General features: G+C 37.8%; 1 protein-coding gene across 2 annotated transcripts in view; it reads left to right on the forward strand.

Moving 5' to 3' along the window:
* ANP32B (acidic nuclear phosphoprotein 32 family member B) overlaps positions 1–19,249 on the forward strand; it is a 45,628-nt gene that overhangs the window by 12,962 nt on the left and 13,417 nt on the right. Inside the window, exons 1-2 of one of the 2 annotated variants that reach the window (XM_081317565.1) lie at positions 3,532–3,681; positions 6,124–9,482. In XM_081317565.1, the coding sequence (XP_081173691.1) occupies positions 9,279–9,482 (204 nt within the window). In that variant the 5' untranslated portion in view covers positions 3,532–3,681; positions 6,124–9,278. Of the gene's footprint in view, positions 1–3,531; positions 3,682–6,123; positions 9,483–19,249 lie in introns of those variants that run through there. The other variant, XM_081317564.1, reaches the window with a different exon arrangement.

Raw genomic sequence — 19,249 nt, forward strand, 5'->3', positions numbered from 1 at the left:
TAAATTAGGATACATGCAAGACAATTTTTTAGGATCCAAATACCATCTATAAAACATTTTATAGAAATTTTCTATTAAATTTTGAGCCTGGGTAAATTTTACATTTCTAACCCAAATTACCTCCCATGTATCCAATAAGATTGGTTCTTGAATATTTTGAGCCCACTTCACCATACAATCTTTAACTAATTCCATTTCAGAGTCCAATTCTACTAAAGCATTGTATACTCTCTTTATATGTGCTCTATTTTGGTCTTTAATTTGTTTTACCAAATTTTCATCAGTTAATGTAATCCCAATTTTCTGATCTTTCATCCACCTCGTTTGCAATTGAGTATATTGAAACCAAGACTGTATGATATGTTCTTGTTTTAACTCATCTAATAACTTCAATTGCCAACCATTCCCTATCAATCTAAGTAATTCCTTATATGAAGTCGTGTCCAAGTTCACACCCATAGATACCCCCTCTATCATGTGTCCAGGAATCCCCCAAATTGGTATTTTATAGTTTAACATAATAATATTTTTTCCAGACATGCAATAAAGCACTTCTTAAGATATGAGATTTGAAAGCCTTATCAACTTTTTTATCATAAATTAAATACGCATGCCACCCATATAATAAGTCCCATCCCTCAAGATAAAGTATTGTTTTATTAGTTAAATTAAGCCAATCACTAACCAGTGTTAAAACCACCGCATCATAATATAATTTTAAGTTAGGCACCTTGAGTCCTCCTCTTTCCCGTGCATCTTGCAAAATCTTAAGTTTAACTCTTGGTTTTTTCCCCGCCCAAATGAATTTATTAATACCCTTCTGCCATTCATCCAAATTAGCATCCTTTTTCAATATAGGTATCATTTGATACAAAAAAAGAAACTTTGGTAAAACATTCATTTTAACAGCTGCAATTTTTCCCAACAAAGATAATTGTAGTTTTTTCCAATTATTTATGTCTTTTTGTACTTTTAACCATAATGTCTCATAATTATTCTTATATAATTTCACATTAGAAGCTGTAATATATACTCCCAAATATTTAACCTTTTTAACTATTTCATAACCTGTTAATTTTACTAACATTTCCTTTTCACTCATAGTCATATTTTTAGATAATATCTTGGTCTTATTATTATTTACTTTAAAACCAGAAACTTTCCCATATTGGATTATAATTTCCATCAAATCTATCACCGATTGAGTCGGTTGGGATAATGTCACCACCAAGTCATCAGGGCTTGCTATTCTTGTCTCATTCTTTTTCCTTCTACTACATTTCCTGCTGATCTGCCTTCAAGATCTACTGAGGCAAAGGCCTATTCAGTCTTAGTTTTCAGGGACTTTTTCCATTGAATGAAAAGTAATGTTTGATTCTCTGAATTTATTTATAAACACAATTACCAAAGCCTTCATTGTTATATTCAGTCATAAACAAAAACTTTTATGTGTTTCGTATAACACAAACATACTGTAATATACTTATGCAGACTTTTACAGAAGTTGGTGTCTTACTATAACACTGATGTTAAATCTAAAATGCCCACAGGTTCCACATCACCATGCTAACCAAACCAATTAAAGAATGCCCTTAGCCATATTTTTAGGCTGGACTGATAGAGCCTGTTGCAAAATGGACTGATAGAGCCTGTTGCAAATTATTCTTATACTGTAATCTCTCTTGCTTATCTTTGTTGCATATCTCATATTGAGATGTGATCTCAAAAAAGAAACTGCTTTAGATAATTAAGTAGGTAATCATTGGTTTCATTTACCTGCTGCTCTAGCTTAGGAGTATTGGTCTGTTTCATTAGGACATTTAAAATTCTTATTGAATAGTTCTCCAATTAAATGGTGTTCAGCCTATTTTGTTTTCATATTAAGCAAGGGGGGGGGAATTTTGGTGGCTAAGGATCATATTTAACATTTGGAAGAAGCTTGAGGTCTGCAGTAGCCAAGGTAATTATACTGATGGGTGGGACTGTATTTACATTTTTAGTTTTTTTGGGTCATGTGTAGAGTGATTTTTTTTTATACCTACTTTATAGGTTTAAAGGTACCAAGCAAGTCTCACTGGTAAGAGTATTCCATAGAGGGCATTGTTGGTACTCCCATTTTTTTCTTGAAATCACCCATCTTGCATTCATGGACAAAAGTAGCTTGCGAAGGGCCTGTGGTGCAATCATGGAATCCTGGTGGGCAACATAGGAGACATCCTTTCAGATAAACTGTTTTAAACTATTCATTTCTTATATGCTAATATCAACACCTTGAACTGAGCTTGGAAATTGATTGATAGTAGAGGTGACAAAGTACAGTAGTGGTATGATGTGATTGAGCATATTTGTTATTAATGTATTTAAGTCAGTGCTCCCCAACCTTTCTGGCTCTGAGGACTGGCAGCAGCAGAGGGGGGGAAAGGGGATGGTTTTGCATGCTCGCCCACCACTTGCATGGCCCGCTTCCCAGCAGGCCACAGTCTGGGTTCAAGCTGCAGACTGGGCATTGGGGGGGGGCCCTGATTTAAATCATTTTAGAGCTTACTGTCTATTTTTCATGCCAAAGATGAGTTTTTAGCAATTATACTCAAGGTAGCACCAGGAGCTAAAAAAAGAGGTTCAAGGCTTGTGGATTATCAGATCTGCCCTAAGAAATAGGAGGAAGTTTTGGACCCATCATTTTCACTAGTGGCCCAAGGGGTGCTCACAGCACTTTTTATCATCTTGGCTGATAAAGCCACTATGACATAATCGGACACAAATAGCTTTGCAGTAGTTATTCATGCTCTAGTAACCTATTTATATTATTATAACACACTATACTTGGAACTGCCTTTGAAACGATGTAAAAACTCCATTTAGTTAAAAACAAGATACAATAGACTATTAATTGGCTTATATTATTACATTATATTGTTACTTTGCCATCTATACTGTCCTTTCAGGTCTAATTGAAAGTGCTGGTATTAATATACATAAAGATCTAAGTAGCTTTGGGGGCAGCATATCCAAAAGAGCATGTCCTATATTTACTTACCAGAATTCCAAGATCTTCACCCAAAGACCTTCTCCCTCTAGTGAAGTTGGATGGTCGCAAGAAAGAAAAAATCCATAATGGTACCCTGGCTATGGAACACAGTGAAGCTTGTCTGTTGCTTCATTATGGTATTTTTAAAATTTATTTGTACCCTGCCTTTATTATTTTTACATTTAACTCAAGATGACAAACATATCCAACACACTTTCTTCTCATACTTTCCGCACAACAAAAACCGTATGAGGTAGGGGCTGAGAGAGAGTGACTGGCCCAAAGTTGACTTCCATAGCTAAGATATCCTCTTTATTATTTATTGCCATTAGTGGTGCTCTTGGTTTGCTGAAATCTAACACATTGCTTTATATATTGTTTTACATTACTGTTTATAATGTTTTAATTGATTACGCATCATCCATAGAATTCCTGATATTGAGAGTTATAAAAATACAACAAATAAATAATAACTTCATTGTCTGTGTGTCTGTGTGTTTCAGGTCAAAGAGCTTTTTCTTGATAACAGCAGATCAATTCATGGCAACATTGAGGGACTCACAGAAGAGTTTGTGAATTTGGAGTATCTCAGCTTAACAAATGTTGGATTGCACACTCTCTCAAATCTCCCCAAACTCCCCAAGTTGAAAAAGGTAATGATCTTGTCTGTTATTTTATTGAAGGGCAGAATACCATGAAAAAAATATGTCTAAATGGTCATTGACGGTTGATTCTAACTTAATAACATGCAACTCAGTTTGGAGGGGAAAAAATAATAATTTTTATACTAAATCTTTTGGGGCTAACAGCTCCCAGCACTATCTGATTGTCTAGTAAGATCTGGAAAGTAGGGTTCTGTTTGGGCTCACAGTTTAAATGATAGTTACTATCAACTATCATGAAGATGGCCCTTTTCTCTTGCTGCCTTTCTGTGGAACAATCTTTCCTGCAGAAATAGATCAGTGCTAATTCTATTAAAACCTGGCTTTCCCAGGAAGACTTTAGTGCTCAATTTTAAAACTTGGATCCTCTTTGTACTATGAATGATTCAGCTAGTTGATATAATTATTCCTTAGCACAGAAAGACTTAAAATAGGTTACTGTAATATTGTGTTAATGTTTTTTTAATCTTATTTGTCTTCTTTGGATCCAGTTGTAAAAACTTGATTGATCTTTGAAGCTTTGAACTTCTCTGGAACACAATATAATTAAGTTTGAGGAGAAAGTGATAAGAAAAATGCTGGAACAATGAACATGTATAAAAGGAACCATTCTAGGAAAGCAGCTTTTAAGCTATGCATTTATTTGTGTGTTGCTAGGGATGTAGGTTAAAAAAAATCAGAAAAGAAATGATTATTAAGGCTAAAAAAGCACTTTATATTCAAAGGCAAGAAGGTGCTTTAGAGCAAAAGACTGGAGAACTACAGCTCACAGCAGAAATATGATACGTTCCAAAGCACTGTTTTGTCTTCTAATCTGAAACAGTCCATATCAGTACTGATTACTCCTACACCTGTTGCTAGCAACAAGATCTGTATGTAGATCTGGAGAATGAAACATTAGAAGTACCTTGTAGTCTGTATCCTACCATTTAGAAATGAAAATGGTAATGGAGGAGCCAAGAATTTAATGCTTTCAATTAGTAATAAAAATATGAACTGGCAAAATTTTGATGACATTTCCCGGAAGGTACAGTGCTATAGATGATCAGATGAAATTACCTGTGATTATAGTTGCTGTTAAAACTATTAGACATATAATATCATAGTTAACAGCTAGGAGTATGGAAGAAGTACATTAATCAATATACCTTAGAATACAAGGTACTCAGTGCCTTATATCTCCTAAATATGTAGTACTTCAGAATTAAAATCTAAAAGCTGCTTCAAAATGCACATAAGTGCATATTTAGCATCTGTCTCTAACTCCTTAAAGAAGCTGCAGTTTTTCCCAAGAATTCTTCAGAGGTAATCTGAATCCTGGAAAACTCATTTAAATCAAAGACTTACAAATGGATGCCTCATTTATACCTGCACATACTCTAAAACAACTTTCTCCTTGGAAATCCAAATCATCTTTGGATTTGCAGCTCTGCTCCGTAGCATCTTTTTTGTCACTTCATCATTAAGTCATTCTTTATTGCTGTAATCTTATTGTAATATTGAATTGAATGGTTTATTTAACTAAGTGTAATTAGAAACACCAGGAATTTGTCTCCAGTACAGAAGCACCCAGTGTACATGCAAAACACCATCATCATCATCATCATCATCATCATTATTATTATTATTATTATTATTATTATTATTATTATTATCATCATTATTATCATTATCATTATCATTAAAATTATTATTAAAAATAATACTACAGTCACACTACAAAGGTTAATATTATCTATCCAATATCTATTCTAAACTTACTGTACTAACTTTAGTTTAGAATGCATATTATATACAAATGCATGTATATACAATATATATTATATACAAATGCATGTATATGTACCCTTTAGCTACAATTGTTATAGTTCTTGTCACCCACAGTCAAGTATACAAATTAAAGGAAAACTGCTTATAAATATTATCATGTAATGACTTTTTGGATGAGGGATCAGTTCCCTGAATCAGCCAGGGTTTGATGTAGCATGTTAGTCAGTGTTATATGTTGTAAAATATTCGAGTTTTTCCAAAAGATAGGTGTGTGTGTGTGTGTGTGTGTGTGTGTTTATGTGTGTGTGAGAGAGAGAGACACTAATTAAAACACAGAAATGTATAACTTTGGAATTGTATTTATGGATATGTTTGTGATTTTTTTAAAAAAAATGTAACAACTAAGATACGCCAGGATACTACTATTTTTAAAATTGAAGTGCAGGACTTTATTGATAACAGCTCACGGGGAACAGAGATCCCCAACCTATTTGGTATGGTGTGCATAATGGGATTTTTAGAATAAGTTGCATAAATGTTCAACAAGGTACTTAAGTCTGTTAAGAAACACCCCCTTGGACTTGGTACTCATTTGTAGCCTTCTTAAAGATACTACACTGAGAACTGTACTATCAATATCAGCTAACCCCTTCATCTCTCCAGGCCATTTGATCCAACAGAGAAGAACATCATACACAATCTCAAAGCTTCAGAGCCAACATCTGGGGCAGCTTCCCATTGCCAAGGCATGGTCTTCACCCTACCAAGCAAGAGAACAGATCTGAAAGAAACTGCAACCATAACTGCACAAGACTTCTGAGTGCTAATGTAGTGGCTTCTGATGACTTGCCATCTGATCAAGAGATTTACGCTTTTGATTTGGAGGAATCACAATTGTCTGGGTCCCATGGTTGGATACCATGTAGTACCCAACACATCCTGAACAGCTGATCAGATTGCATGAGGCTCTTGATCTTTAATTACAGTAGATCCCATCTGAGTAGATAGCCTGTATTCTGTTGTCTTCAGATGCTTACAGTAGTGGCCAAAATTGTGGAAACCTTTTGGGAAAAGTGTACATTTGAGTTTTGATGGCTAATAACACCACTTTGTTTTGGAGTAGTACCACAAAATTATATATCAGTGGAAAGATAATTTAATCAAGAATGCAATAAATGTGGTTCAATTATCTGTATTTTATGAAACGTTATAGCCAAATAACCAGAAAAAGGAAGCACAACTTGCTTAGATTCATATCAGGTACCTTTCCTTCATCTGATTGTAGCCGATGAGCATGAGTGTTTAGAGAGCCAATTAGGTGTCATCTTGTTTTAGCAATGAGCCAATCAGATCACGGTAGGATTCAGTTATTGATGTCATGTATTGAAGCTGAGAGGAGGACATTTGTCAGTGTGTTATGTGATCACTATCAAGTTGGTTGGGGTTTTTTTTGTGTTCTTTCATTTAGTGAGCTTGTAAAACGTAATAAAATTAAAGTAATGGTGCAAAGAGTTGACTGGTCGCCCAGAAAGTGATGTAAAACAGTATTATTAAGTGAACAAGGCTACAGTTATAAAGAAATTAGAAGAAAAATTGGTGGAAACTTAACCAAAGGTGGCATTTCTTTGAAGAGGTATAAGGAGCCTAGGTCACTACAAAACCACACTGGTAAAAGCAGGAAAAGGTGCACAACAGCAAGTGATGATAGAAGAATTAAGAGACTGTGCCCACGTGACAGAAGAAAACCATCTGGGTGTATACAAGATGAAATGCCGCAACGCACTGTGAAGTTGAGTGCAAGGACTCTTGCAGGAATTTGGCCTAAAATCTAAAATTCCATGAAAAAGCCACTTTTATCTCAAACAAAGATTGAAAAGACTAAACTGGGCTAAAACCTATGTTACCTGGGCAGAGGAACAGTGGAACAGTGTTATTTGGGGTAATGAGACCAAGATCTCCCTGTTTGGTAGCAATGGCATAAAATACATAAGGAGAAGAATCGGAGAAGATTTGCATCCTGATTGGATTACGTGTACCATGAAACACTCAGTCAGTATTATGATCTGGGGTTGTGTGACATCAAAAGGTGTGGACAGAATTTGTGTGATTAATGGGAATATAAATGGCCAAAAATACATTAATGAAATACTTGAGCCCAAACTGAAGCCTTCTGCACATGATCTTTTCCAAAACAATGAAGCATTTATATTTCAACAGGATTCAGCTCCGTGTCATGTTGCTGTTGTGTGCAAAAGGTGGTTTCAAGATAATCATATTCCACTGCTGGAATGGCCTGGAAATTTCCAAGACCTTAACCCAATTGAAAATCTATGGAGCTGACTAAAGAAACTTGTTAGTCAGAAGCGACTGAGCAATAAAACCCAGTTAATAGAAGCAATCATTCAATCTTTGTTTCACATTATAACAGCTGCAGAACTAAAGGACTTGGTTCACTCCATGGGAAGACATTGTAAGGCCGTAATTCATGCTAAAGGTTACCCAAGTATTAACTGACGTGATAATAAGTAAGTATATCTCGTTTTTTCTACGTGTTTCACTTTTCTTCTTTATAATTTATTCTACTAGCAAATTCTTCATAAAAGTTATTGCATTACATTCTTGATTAAATTATCTTTCCATTGATATATAATTTTATGGTACTACTCCAAAAAATGGTGGTGTTATTAGCCATCAAACCTCAAATGTACACTTTCCCCAAAAAGTTTCCACAATTTTGGCCACTACTGTATACACCAGAAATATTGCTAATATTCTGGCTTTGTTGAAATCAGTAGAAAAACGTGTGGCAAACGTCAGTCTCAACTCCTCTGATCAAAAAGCTGTTGCATTAGAAGATGTAGCAGGTTTTTTTTTCTGGCATTTGGCCTTCAAATCACTGGTAGTTAAAGTAGCACATAAAAATCTAGTACAAAGTGTCTTCTGGCCCTTATTGATAAAGGAGAACACAAATTGAATACGTTTCATATTTTCTTAATTCACAACAAAGTATTGTTTAGAGAGATCATTTCCAAGCCTATAACGGCTAATATCAGATTTTTCTTTGTGAAAAGATGACCTATCATCTTTTTATCTATAAGGTAAAGGTAAAGGTTCCCCCGCACATGTGTGCTAGTCGTTTCCGACTCTAGGGGCCGGTGCTCATCTCCGTTTCAAACCCGAAGAGCCAGCGCTTGTCCGAGGACGTCTCCATGGTCATGTGGCCGGCATGACTAGACGCCAAAGCCGCATGGAACGCTGTTACCTTCCCACCGTAGTGGTCCCTATTTTTCTACTTGCATTTTTACGTGCTTTCGAACTGCTAGGTTGGCAGAAGCTGGGACAAGTAACAGGCGCTCACTCTGTTATGCGGCACTCGGAATTCGACCTGCCAAACTGCCAACCTTCTGATTGACAAGCTCAGCGTCCTAACCCACTGAGCCACCGCGTCCCCTTCATCTATGCTAGATGATAAATTAGACCTTGCTTCCATTTTCTTAGCAGAGGCCTCCCAAATCTCCAAGCAGCAGATGAACACTGCTGAATATAATACAGCTGCCTATGAGGCTGACCACATTAAAAAGAGTTATTGCTCTCTGCTGCTACATCTGATCAGAACCATTGGTGTCTCCTGAGGTTCAGAACATGATGGAAGATCTGCTTATCACAGAACAATTTTTCTTCTAGAGTACAGCTAATGCTATGGAGAAACTCAAAATCCTAAACACTGCATGCTGGTCAGTAGCAGTGCCTCTCCTGCAAATAAGATCCATGGTTGGAATTAAATTGCCCTTGTCTAGCATTGCAGTTGTCATAAGCTAATGTGCAACTTGAGGGAACAAGTTTTCTCAAAACAGCCACCTCCCCTTTTATTTTTACAAAAAACTACCAAAATATTCCTAAGCATCATCTTTGATTTAGAATATAATCTCCAGGATCACTACTTCAGTTCCCACTGGCATTTGCTCTCCAAGGATGGAAATCCAACACTACAGAGTCTTAGTCTCAACTTCGATAGCTATGGGGTATGCCATAGAATTCAAGCCTTGCAGTATTTCTTATTTATTTTTCCAGTTGGTATATGAAGTTTTACTCAAAAAGGAAGTATAATCAAGTACCAGACTCTCAGATGTGAATTGGATTTGATTATTTTGTCATCCTCAAAACTGACAGTGAAGTGAAACTAATAGATCTTTGCAACTCATCAAATAATATCTAGCTCAATAAATTCAGGATAGTCACCTTTCAGATTAGCTTATTTTGTTGTGTTGGGGGGAATGGTTTTCCTGAATGGATCCTGGAGCTACATATTTCCATATAATGTTACAATATATGATTATGGTTGTATGTCTGCATCTATGGCATACATGTATTCACCCCATGTTGATTATTGGCTACATTGTGCAACATAACATTTTGTTCAGCTCATTCACTGTATCAACAAACGAAAGGTTGTGTATTCTTCCTATTCATGCACCTTTGGATAGATGTGTTTCTCATGGAAGTTAATCTATTATATATTTAATGGAGTTACTCAGAGCACAGATGGATGCCCTAATTTTCCAACATTATGCCTGTGAATGGGTCCTTCAGTGGGAAACACCCTCAGTGGACTTGTTTGTTGCTGTAAAGAATGCACAATATAGTGTTTTCTGCCAGAAAATGAACACAATCTGGTATTGTTAGAGGATATATTATCAGTTGAAAGCAACTAATTTTGTAGATATGTTTCCTTCACCCCAGCACCCCATTGCTATGGTAATTTGATCAGTGCATGAGTCCTTTGATTACATCTTGATAGCTGGCAACTCTGATTGCTAGTGCTTTTGTCTCTTCTCAGATACTGTACTTTTCATTGCCAGGCAGGAGGGACTTTTTTGACTGAAAGATGCTCAAATATATCACTCAGATCTTTCCCTGAGTTTTATAATGTAACTCCTTGCCTGGCAATTTGGATAAGAATTAAAGCTATCAACAGTGTTTTGTACAATAGGAATTGGGGCATGTTCTCTCCGTGTTCCTTCTTTTATTTGGTCATTTCAGGAGTTTTTCCCCCCAGTACTTATTACCTCTTAAGATGTACTATAAAGTCTTTGGTTGTTATTGTTGAAAGTCTGTTCCTCAGAAAGTTCTGCAGTGTATGTTTCTGCATCCATTAATGGAGCAATTTGTGAAACATTTCAAGCAACTACCCACCTCTGAAATATCCCATGTTAGAGGGGAATATTGTTAAATGGATTTCTCCATTATATACCCCTTAAGGGATCTTCCATCTTCCTTGGGGAAAGTTCCTTCAAAAAAAGAGGCTAAATGAAATTCTAGGAACTACTAAGCTTTTCCATATTCTAAACTTTGCTCACTTTAGATTTGGAGTGGAGAGGTTGGTTCAAAGTACATTAGCTTTTTACACTGATTGCACTAAGGCTTTACATGCTTCCTCTTTTCTGTTTGAACTATGATAGTCTGAGGAATGCTAGTCTTTCCTCAATCAGATAACTATGTGGACAAACTAAAGTTATTGCAGTCTTCTGTTTTTAGTTGGCAGACTTTCTCTGGTTTCATTTTATCAATTTTCATTGAACATGAATAAAGGCAAATAAAGGCCACTTTTTCGAAGACAGCGAAGTCCACGTATTGGACAGAGGACTGCTGGTTTGAAAGAGGAGTCAAAGAGGCCATCTATGTCAAAATTGAACAGCCCTCTCTCAGCGGGGAGGGATATGACATCATCTATCTCCAATCTACAGCACAGTCCTTTCAACAATTCCAAAAAGGCTCCACATGTATTTTCAGGTGACCCTGAAGACGTAGATAAGTCTCCAGGTAGCACTAATGACTCGCTAAAAGAATGCAAATGACCAGCTGTCTGCAAGGAGTATAAATCTTTTCATTCCCCACCATCCAGTCAGAGCTGAAGAAGCTTCTTGAATGAGAAGCAAAACATCTACAAAGAAAAAGTCCAGTTTCCTTGTGAAAAAGCATCTTTGGGATAACTATGGATGACTTGAGAATCTCCATAGATACTTCAATACCTCATTTATTCAAATTGTGTATTTGCTTAGCCTGTCCCAGGAAATGATCACACTGACATATTAATGCTGACTAGCATTGGTCACTTTGAAAAGTATGAGATAGTGATTGACTCAATGTTGCTACAGAGTAAAGAGAGAGAGAGAAACTCAAGTTAATTCACAATGAGGATGAGGGGATACAGGCCTGAGAAAAGCTAACCCACCTAGGACAAGGAAAGTGGTCACCCCCAAATCATAACACACTTGTTCAGTGACAGGAAAAGTACCAATTTTCAAAAGTAAATCTGGAGGTGTTGATGTGGCTAGACCAAATCCTTAAGAAACTAATAATTGATGAGGCCAGGTTTAAAATGAACTTGCTCATATTAATAGTTTAATGGAATGCAACAAATATGAACCATGGTAAAATTGAAAAAGTCAATGGAAATGAAGCATGCTTAATTGGATACAGGTAGCTTTCAACTTACAACTACATTTAAAACCAGGATTTCCATCGCTAAGTGATGCGGTCATTGAGTCATCATGTGTCCATTGTCCTATCCTGGCCCTCTGAAATAAGTAAGTCTTATATCTTTACTAAAAAGGTTTTGAAACAAAACTGTAATGGAAAAAGTTGGAATCATGAGTTGGACAGCTATAAAATAAATAAATAAATAAACAAGGTAGCGACTTCCGGTGGCGACGCGACGCCGAAGACAGCCGTTTTCGGGCTGCCCGCTCCGCAGCTGTGTTTTTCCATCGTAAACAGCGCCGATCAGCTGTTTAGATGGATTTGAAGCCCCCTCCTCGGGAGAAGAGGAGGGGGTGAGGCCCCAGGTAGGGGTTGAGCTCTCCGGGGCCGCCTGAGCTGAGAGTTTGGGCGGCTGAAGGATTGAGCCCCCCCGAAGCCTGGGTTGCTCCGAGCTGCGCAGCGCCCCTGCTCCGGGATTTATGGAGCAGAGCCAGGCGTTAGCAACCACCCCTGCCAAAAGGAAATACTTTTGATTGTTAAGATGCAGGCAGAGCGGTACAGGAGGTCAAGGTAATGTGGACTCTTATCTTTACTCTCTAGCTCAATGGATTTTATAGCTTTAAAGTGAAAGTGCGCAATAAGTGAAAGTGGGGGAAGATGGCGGCTAAAACTTCTAAAGCTCTTCGGAGTGCGGGGTCTTCCCTGGTGCAACAGACCTCATTGCAAGCTTTGCTTCCTCCTGCACCTCCTCCGGCATTGACGCTTAAGGATTTACAAGATGCTCTTGGAAAGCATTCACAATTGATGTCTGACATGATGGATGAAAAGTTGAAAAAGCTGGAGGAGAAAATGGAGGAGAAAATGGAGAAATTGGAGAAGAAGATGGAAGAGAAGTTTAGAGCAATGAGGGTGGACATGTTGTCTATGATTGAATCTGTAGCTGAATGTGTGCAACAGCTGGATGTAAAAGTGAAGGATCTCAGTCAAAAGAACTCTATATTAGAAGCAAAGGTATTAGAAAATGAAAATATAAGGGATAAAATGGACGGAGAATTGAGCCTTGTTCAGTATCATCAGATGCAGTATGCTATTAGAATCAGGGGTTTAAAGGAGAATTGTAAAGAAGATTTAAAGCAGCTGATTTCTGAGGCTCTGGAAGGGGTATTGGGCCAGCCAGCATCTGAAATTGAGGGAAATATGGACAAAATTTTTCGTGTAAATTCATGGATTGCAAGACAGAGGAAGTTACCCAGAGATGTGGTGGTCTATTTTACAAAGAGAGTAATTAGAGATGAAGTCATTCAAGCTGCTTATGATACTAAATTGGTAGTGGCTGAGCAAGAAGTCTTGGTTTTAAAAGAGATTCCTCCGAAGATTTTAAGGAGAAGGAAAGATTTTGCGTTTCTTGTACAGGAACTTAAGAAATGTGATATTAAGTTTAGATGGGAGATTCCAGTTGGACTGGTGGTGACGCATGAAGGCAAAAGACATCGTCTGGTTACTGTGGCCCAGGCACGTGATTTTTATAGCAATGTGTTAAAAGCAACCCCCCCTATCATTTTTGGAAGCTGTAAAGGGATACGGCGAGGGAAAGCTTCAAGATGTTCCAGATAGACAGATAGAGGACAATGGTGTTGGAGGGGATCAAGATACAGTTTCATCGGATGATGCAGGAGGCCAGAGGATGACGCGTGCCGCCCTAAGAAGAGCGAGACGAGAGCAAGAGCAAGACCAGCAGAAAGTTATGGAATCTCCAGAGTATACTTACAGTGAAGCTGTGGGAGGGGCGCGGTCCAAAGAAGTTTTGGGGGTCATGACAGACGTGCTCCAAAAGCTTTGGGGTGTTAAGATTGGTGATTAAATTTTTAAATTAGAATGTCAATGGATTAAATTTATCATAGAGGAGAAAGAAAGTTTTTTTTTAATATTTAACACAATTTAAGATTGATGTTATTTGCTTGTTAGAAAAGTATATTAGGGTTATGGACTAAAAGTATGTGTTGAACTAAGAATGGATATCCAAGCTCTTAATTAATAACAAGTTGTCTTACAGACTGTTTAAACTTTTTTTTTTTACTCTTTTTATTTGAACTCAAGGATGATTTGGAACTGCGAGATATTTGGCGTGATACATGCAAGAATTATTCTTGATCATGGTTTAGTTTGGTTGGAGATTATTAGGTTAATAGAGATAGGCGCTTTTGGCACGTAACTGAGAATTTGTTTAGAAATTAGAGAAAGGTTGGAGAATGTAAATAGTAGGTGAAAGTTTTTTTTCTGTTTTTTTTGAAATTAATATGAATAAGGACTGGGATTAAGAAAATCTATTCTGAGTAAAGCTCTTTTTCTGTTTTCCTCTTTTTCTTTTTTACTTTATTTGTAATATTAATATTGTTTGTATTCATTTTACATGAGCTAGAGGGAGATAGAATTAATAGTTTATTGCTGATAACATAGGGGTGCTTATGTTTGTTTTTTGATTTTATACCCTGTATTTAGCTCTGGGAAGTCGGGGGGGGGAGGAGGGAATGGGGGAGAGGGATAGGGAGGGTTGGGTGGGGGTGGGGGAGGGGGGGATATTTTAAAAAATAAATAAATAAATAAACAAGGTAGCTACAATGTTGAGGACCACAATAATGAGGTAGACAGTTGTCACCAGTAGACTTGTGTGGCACACAGCTTCCTTTATATAGGGATGGTGTGATCTGGACTTGTTCCTTTGATGGGGCAGTGTTCTCTTTGGCCAATAGTTTTGCCAACTGCCTTTGTTCAGCCTTCCTTTCCTCTCAGCAGGCCCTTATATTGCCTTTTTTGTCTTCTGAGAAAAGCGATAGATGCTTCTGGTTGCTAGCCAGTACTGATTTTTCTGCTTGCAACTTTTCCAGCTGATGATCTTCTTTATCTTGCAAGTCTGAGATGGTCATGACAACATGCTTGATTTTACTTTTTTGCTGCTGCTGTTAAGCAGATCATGCATTCATAAAGCAAATATCGCTTCCCCCATTGATTTGCTTACTGGAAGCCATCTGGAAGGTTACAAGTGGTGACTCCCAACTTTGCAACCTTTTATAAATACATGCTAATTGCCAAGCACCAAAATTGCAATTACATGACCACAAAAGTATTGCAATGCTCATAAGTTGAAGAATTGGTCTCAAGCCACCTTTTTTCAATACCATAATTTTGAACAATTGCAAAATGAATAGTTGTAAGTCTTGTAGGAATAAATTAGTAGACATGGATTGATATGTGCTGCTTTGAATGGTGTTATTACATGATACATTATTTAGGTCAGAGGCCCCCAACCTTTTGGGCACCAGGAACCGGTTCCATGGAGAGAGGTTTTCCCGTGGACCAAAGGGGTCATGGATTTCACATGCTGCCTACATCCCACAGATGGGGCTTCACTTGCTTGTGTGGCTTGGTTTCTGGCATGCTGCGGATTGGTGCCGGTCCACGGACCGGGGATTGGGGACCCCTGATTTAGGTCCATTGGAAGAAATAGAGTGACAGTAATTGTTTCATTCCATCTGCTCTGTCCTTTTTGCCATCTTTTATCTTTTATAAGTTTTATTGTAATTTTATTTGTTTAGTTGTGAACCACCCAGAGTTGTTGGGTCGGTTAGCATACAAGATTTAAATCATCACCATCACAATTGGTCAATTGCAAAACATAACTTTATTTGGAACAGCTTCCAATTTGCAACAATACTTTTAATATTATTAAACAATAACATCTGCGTATCCAATGTGCTTGGGAAGAACTCAATAGCAGACAAAAATGCCAAATCCGGTGTACACATCTGGCTGACTGCAATCAATAATATCCTCTAACTGTATTCTAATCCAACAAATGACAATTTCATGGAATTACTGAAAACTGTTATGCAAATGTATGCATATTAGATGGAAGATACTAAGGGATTTCATGGTAGTTTCAGGAAGGGCTAAATGCAACACTAGGAAACTTCTCGATTTAGTGGACCTCCATTTAGCAGGTTTTGGATGCATTACAGGTAGTCCTTGCTTACTGAGTACTCATTCAAAGTTACAACATTGCTGGGAAAAAATAACTTTATCACCAATTTTCAACCATTTACAATATTGGTAGCATCCTTCAAAATGAAGAGGTTAGAGAAGAGATTAGAAGAGAGTAAGCAAGCACACAATGAGGAATACACTGGCTGTTTGTCAAAGGTAGTTGCAGCTGCTGGCACCAGCACATTTCTCTATTGTGTAGCTGCTTACTCTCTTCTAATTATTTCCTCTCCAATAAATATAAATTCAAACATTAATTCCCTTCTTGTTAATTGTCTAATGCTGAGTGAGATTCCAAAGACCCAGTGGTTAGGAAATAAACAAAAATTGAAGGTGTGAAACTGATTGCTTTTTACTTACTTGTTTGTTTTTTTGTTTTCCTGCCTTTGTTATTTTATTCATAAATATTTCAAGACAGCAAACATACATAATATTTCTTCCTCTTCCTAATCTCCCTACTACAGCAATAGTCCTGAGCGGTAGGTTAGGCTAAGAGTGTGACTGGCCCAAGGTCTTCCAGCCAGCTTTCATCAATTTCAAGCTGGAAAGCATAGTTACACATAATTTCCCACTTAGTAACCACTTTGCTTAGTGACCAGTCCCAAGGGTGGTCACTAAATGGAGACTACCCGTGATCCTAATTTAGTAATCAGAATAGGATCCAGCATTTAGTAATGTCTAAAGCACGGGTGTCAAACTCGCCACGTCACGTGACGTGTTGTGACATATCGTGACTTTTTGTATTGCCGGAGCTGGGGTGGGCGCAGCCTCAGTATGATGCAACCAGCCCGTGGACCGGCAATTTGACCCCCCTGGTCTAAAGGAATCCTTAGCCTCAGCTTTGGTTGTAAATGAGAGGATTGGTCACAAAGTTACTTTTTCAGTTTATACTATTGTAATTGCAAACAGTCACTAAATAAAGTATTCAGTAAATGAGGACTACCTGTAAATGAAATTTCCGTCAAATATTCTCCAGCAATAACTGGCAGATCCATTGCATCCAATGTAGCCTAACCAAAGCAGCAGTTAAATTTACATTAATACATCTGCATGAATTTATGTGCTTCACATCGATAAGATAATGACACAAATCTGGGTGATGACATTATTTTTTCTTTAACATTAAACCTAATAAATACTCTTTATTAAAAACAAGTTTTGTTACACTATAAATGGCTGTTTGGAATATCAAAGTTGGATAAGGAGGTTGATAGAATTCTGTGAAAAAAATTGTTTATTGGCAATACCGATGTCAAATAATAAAACTACACTCTAACTCCTGGAGTCAACTTGCCTACGTACCGTTAATAGAAACCAAAAGATGAAAAAATGCATTCCAGACAGCCAGGTCAGCCAAGTTAGGCTCTCAATGTTCTGCCCAAGTGCCTGGAGGCTCTGTGATTCAAACTATGAGTTATAGAGGTTAACATTAAGATGAAATATGTGTGCCATTCAGCTGGAGGACATGCAGTATATATAAGGAACTGACGTAGCACACTCAAGCAAAAAAGAACCTGAGGAGAGCAGTAAGATGCACAAAACTCATAATATCTGGGAACATAAAATTCTAGTGAAAATTGTATCAACAAATTTTGCACATCTCTACTTGGAAATTCTAGAAAGAGAAGTGAGAATGAGAAGCGAAAATGTTACGAAAATGTTAAAGAGGAAAAAGATTGAAATGGTTTTCAGAATAAGAGAAACGTGGATTAAAGCCATGGACAGCAAGCTAAAATAGGAAGACTGAAGAATAATCACAGAAGATATCTATGTGTATAGCAATCTATAGCTAGATCGGCGCATCCTTTAGAGATTACTAACATATTACCCTGAAATATTTTATCTGCCTGGTCTTTGGTTGTAATGTTTTTTTTTTCTTCTAGAGCAAAGTTCAGCTGATACTAAATTTCTACTTGGGTTACACATGTTGTTTAACCACTGTTTATTATTTTATGGAGTGTATTTTTTTCACTTTCATTGCCTTTCATAGCGCTATGCCTTGATTTTACTAATAAAATTTAGGCTTGATCCAAAAAGATAATTATGTTAATATTTCATATATTGTTAAAATGGCTGTAATTTTAATCTCTTTTATATTTTACATCGCTTTTTGATCAAAGGAACAAATTTTGTTCGTTTGAGAAAGCAACTGAAGTTAAAGGAGGATAGAATGATCATGCTGAAACCCTTGACAAACAAAATTATAGAGTGACAGAAACATTTGTAGAGAAAGAATATGTTCAGGAACTGACTGCCTTACAAAATGAGATATGAGAGTTGCCACTCTCAGCTCTGCCTACTCATAGTTTGTTGTTGGGATAAAGTGGAGGGAGTCCATATAAGCAATCCTGAGTTCCTGGAGAAAAATCAGATATTATAAACATAATTGTGATTATTCAGCTCTAAACAGGAAAGGACAACCTTCAGGTGAAATAGTAATTCAGTTATTTAATGCTTCAGGAAAAGAGGCCATTAAAGTGCCACAATTTTATCACCTAATAGAAAACAAGGTTGTCAGATCTGCCTTAGTGCAACTGCTGATAAGACATGACACTGCAGATTTGACACAGATTTCTAAATATGACTGTTTCATATTTATTTTAAAACATAGACTTGTTTCCAAGCAATTTGGTAGCTTCAATTGTGTAAGGCAGACATGTCAAACACAAGGCCCGCGGGCCACAAATGGCCCGCCATAAGATTGAATCCGGCCCGCACAACTCTCCTGGAAATTACCAAGGTCCGGCCCCCACCACCTTGGCGCCGGCCCGGCTGAGCACCTGCTCAGTAGGAGGCAAGTGCACGTGGGCTGGTAGAGCCCAGCAACATTTGCAGCTCATTAGCCCCTCGACAGCTCATTGGCCAGAGCCATCTCCTGCGTCTCCCAGTCCTCCTCCACCATGTGCAGTTCCGGAAAAAATAGTGAGACTCAAAAAGTTCAATCAATCAATTCAAACTGCTCACAAAAAAAACCCTTGCAAAGTTTGAATTGATTGGTTGAACTTGCTTTTTCAGACTGCACGTGGGGGCAGCGGAGGAAGAGACTGGAGGACTGGAAAGGTGAGTGGGCCCTTTTTCTACCTGCTACGTGGGTGGGGGCGGCCAGTCTTGGGGTGCCCCGGGGGGCCTGCCTCTTCCCTGCCCGGCAGGTCTCCCCTTGCCCTGCTGCACCGCCACCTCTGCTAGCCTGGGCTGGGGGTCCACAGGGGTCTTAGAAGCTTCCCCGTCAGCCCCTGCCTTTTGGTGTGCCGCGGCCGGCAGACCTTACAAG

The sequence above is a fragment of the Vipera berus genome (assembly GCF_964194415.1).
Source record: "Vipera berus genome assembly, chromosome: 2".
In the NCBI taxonomy this organism is placed as follows: Eukaryota; Metazoa; Chordata; class Lepidosauria; order Squamata; family Viperidae; genus Vipera; species Vipera berus.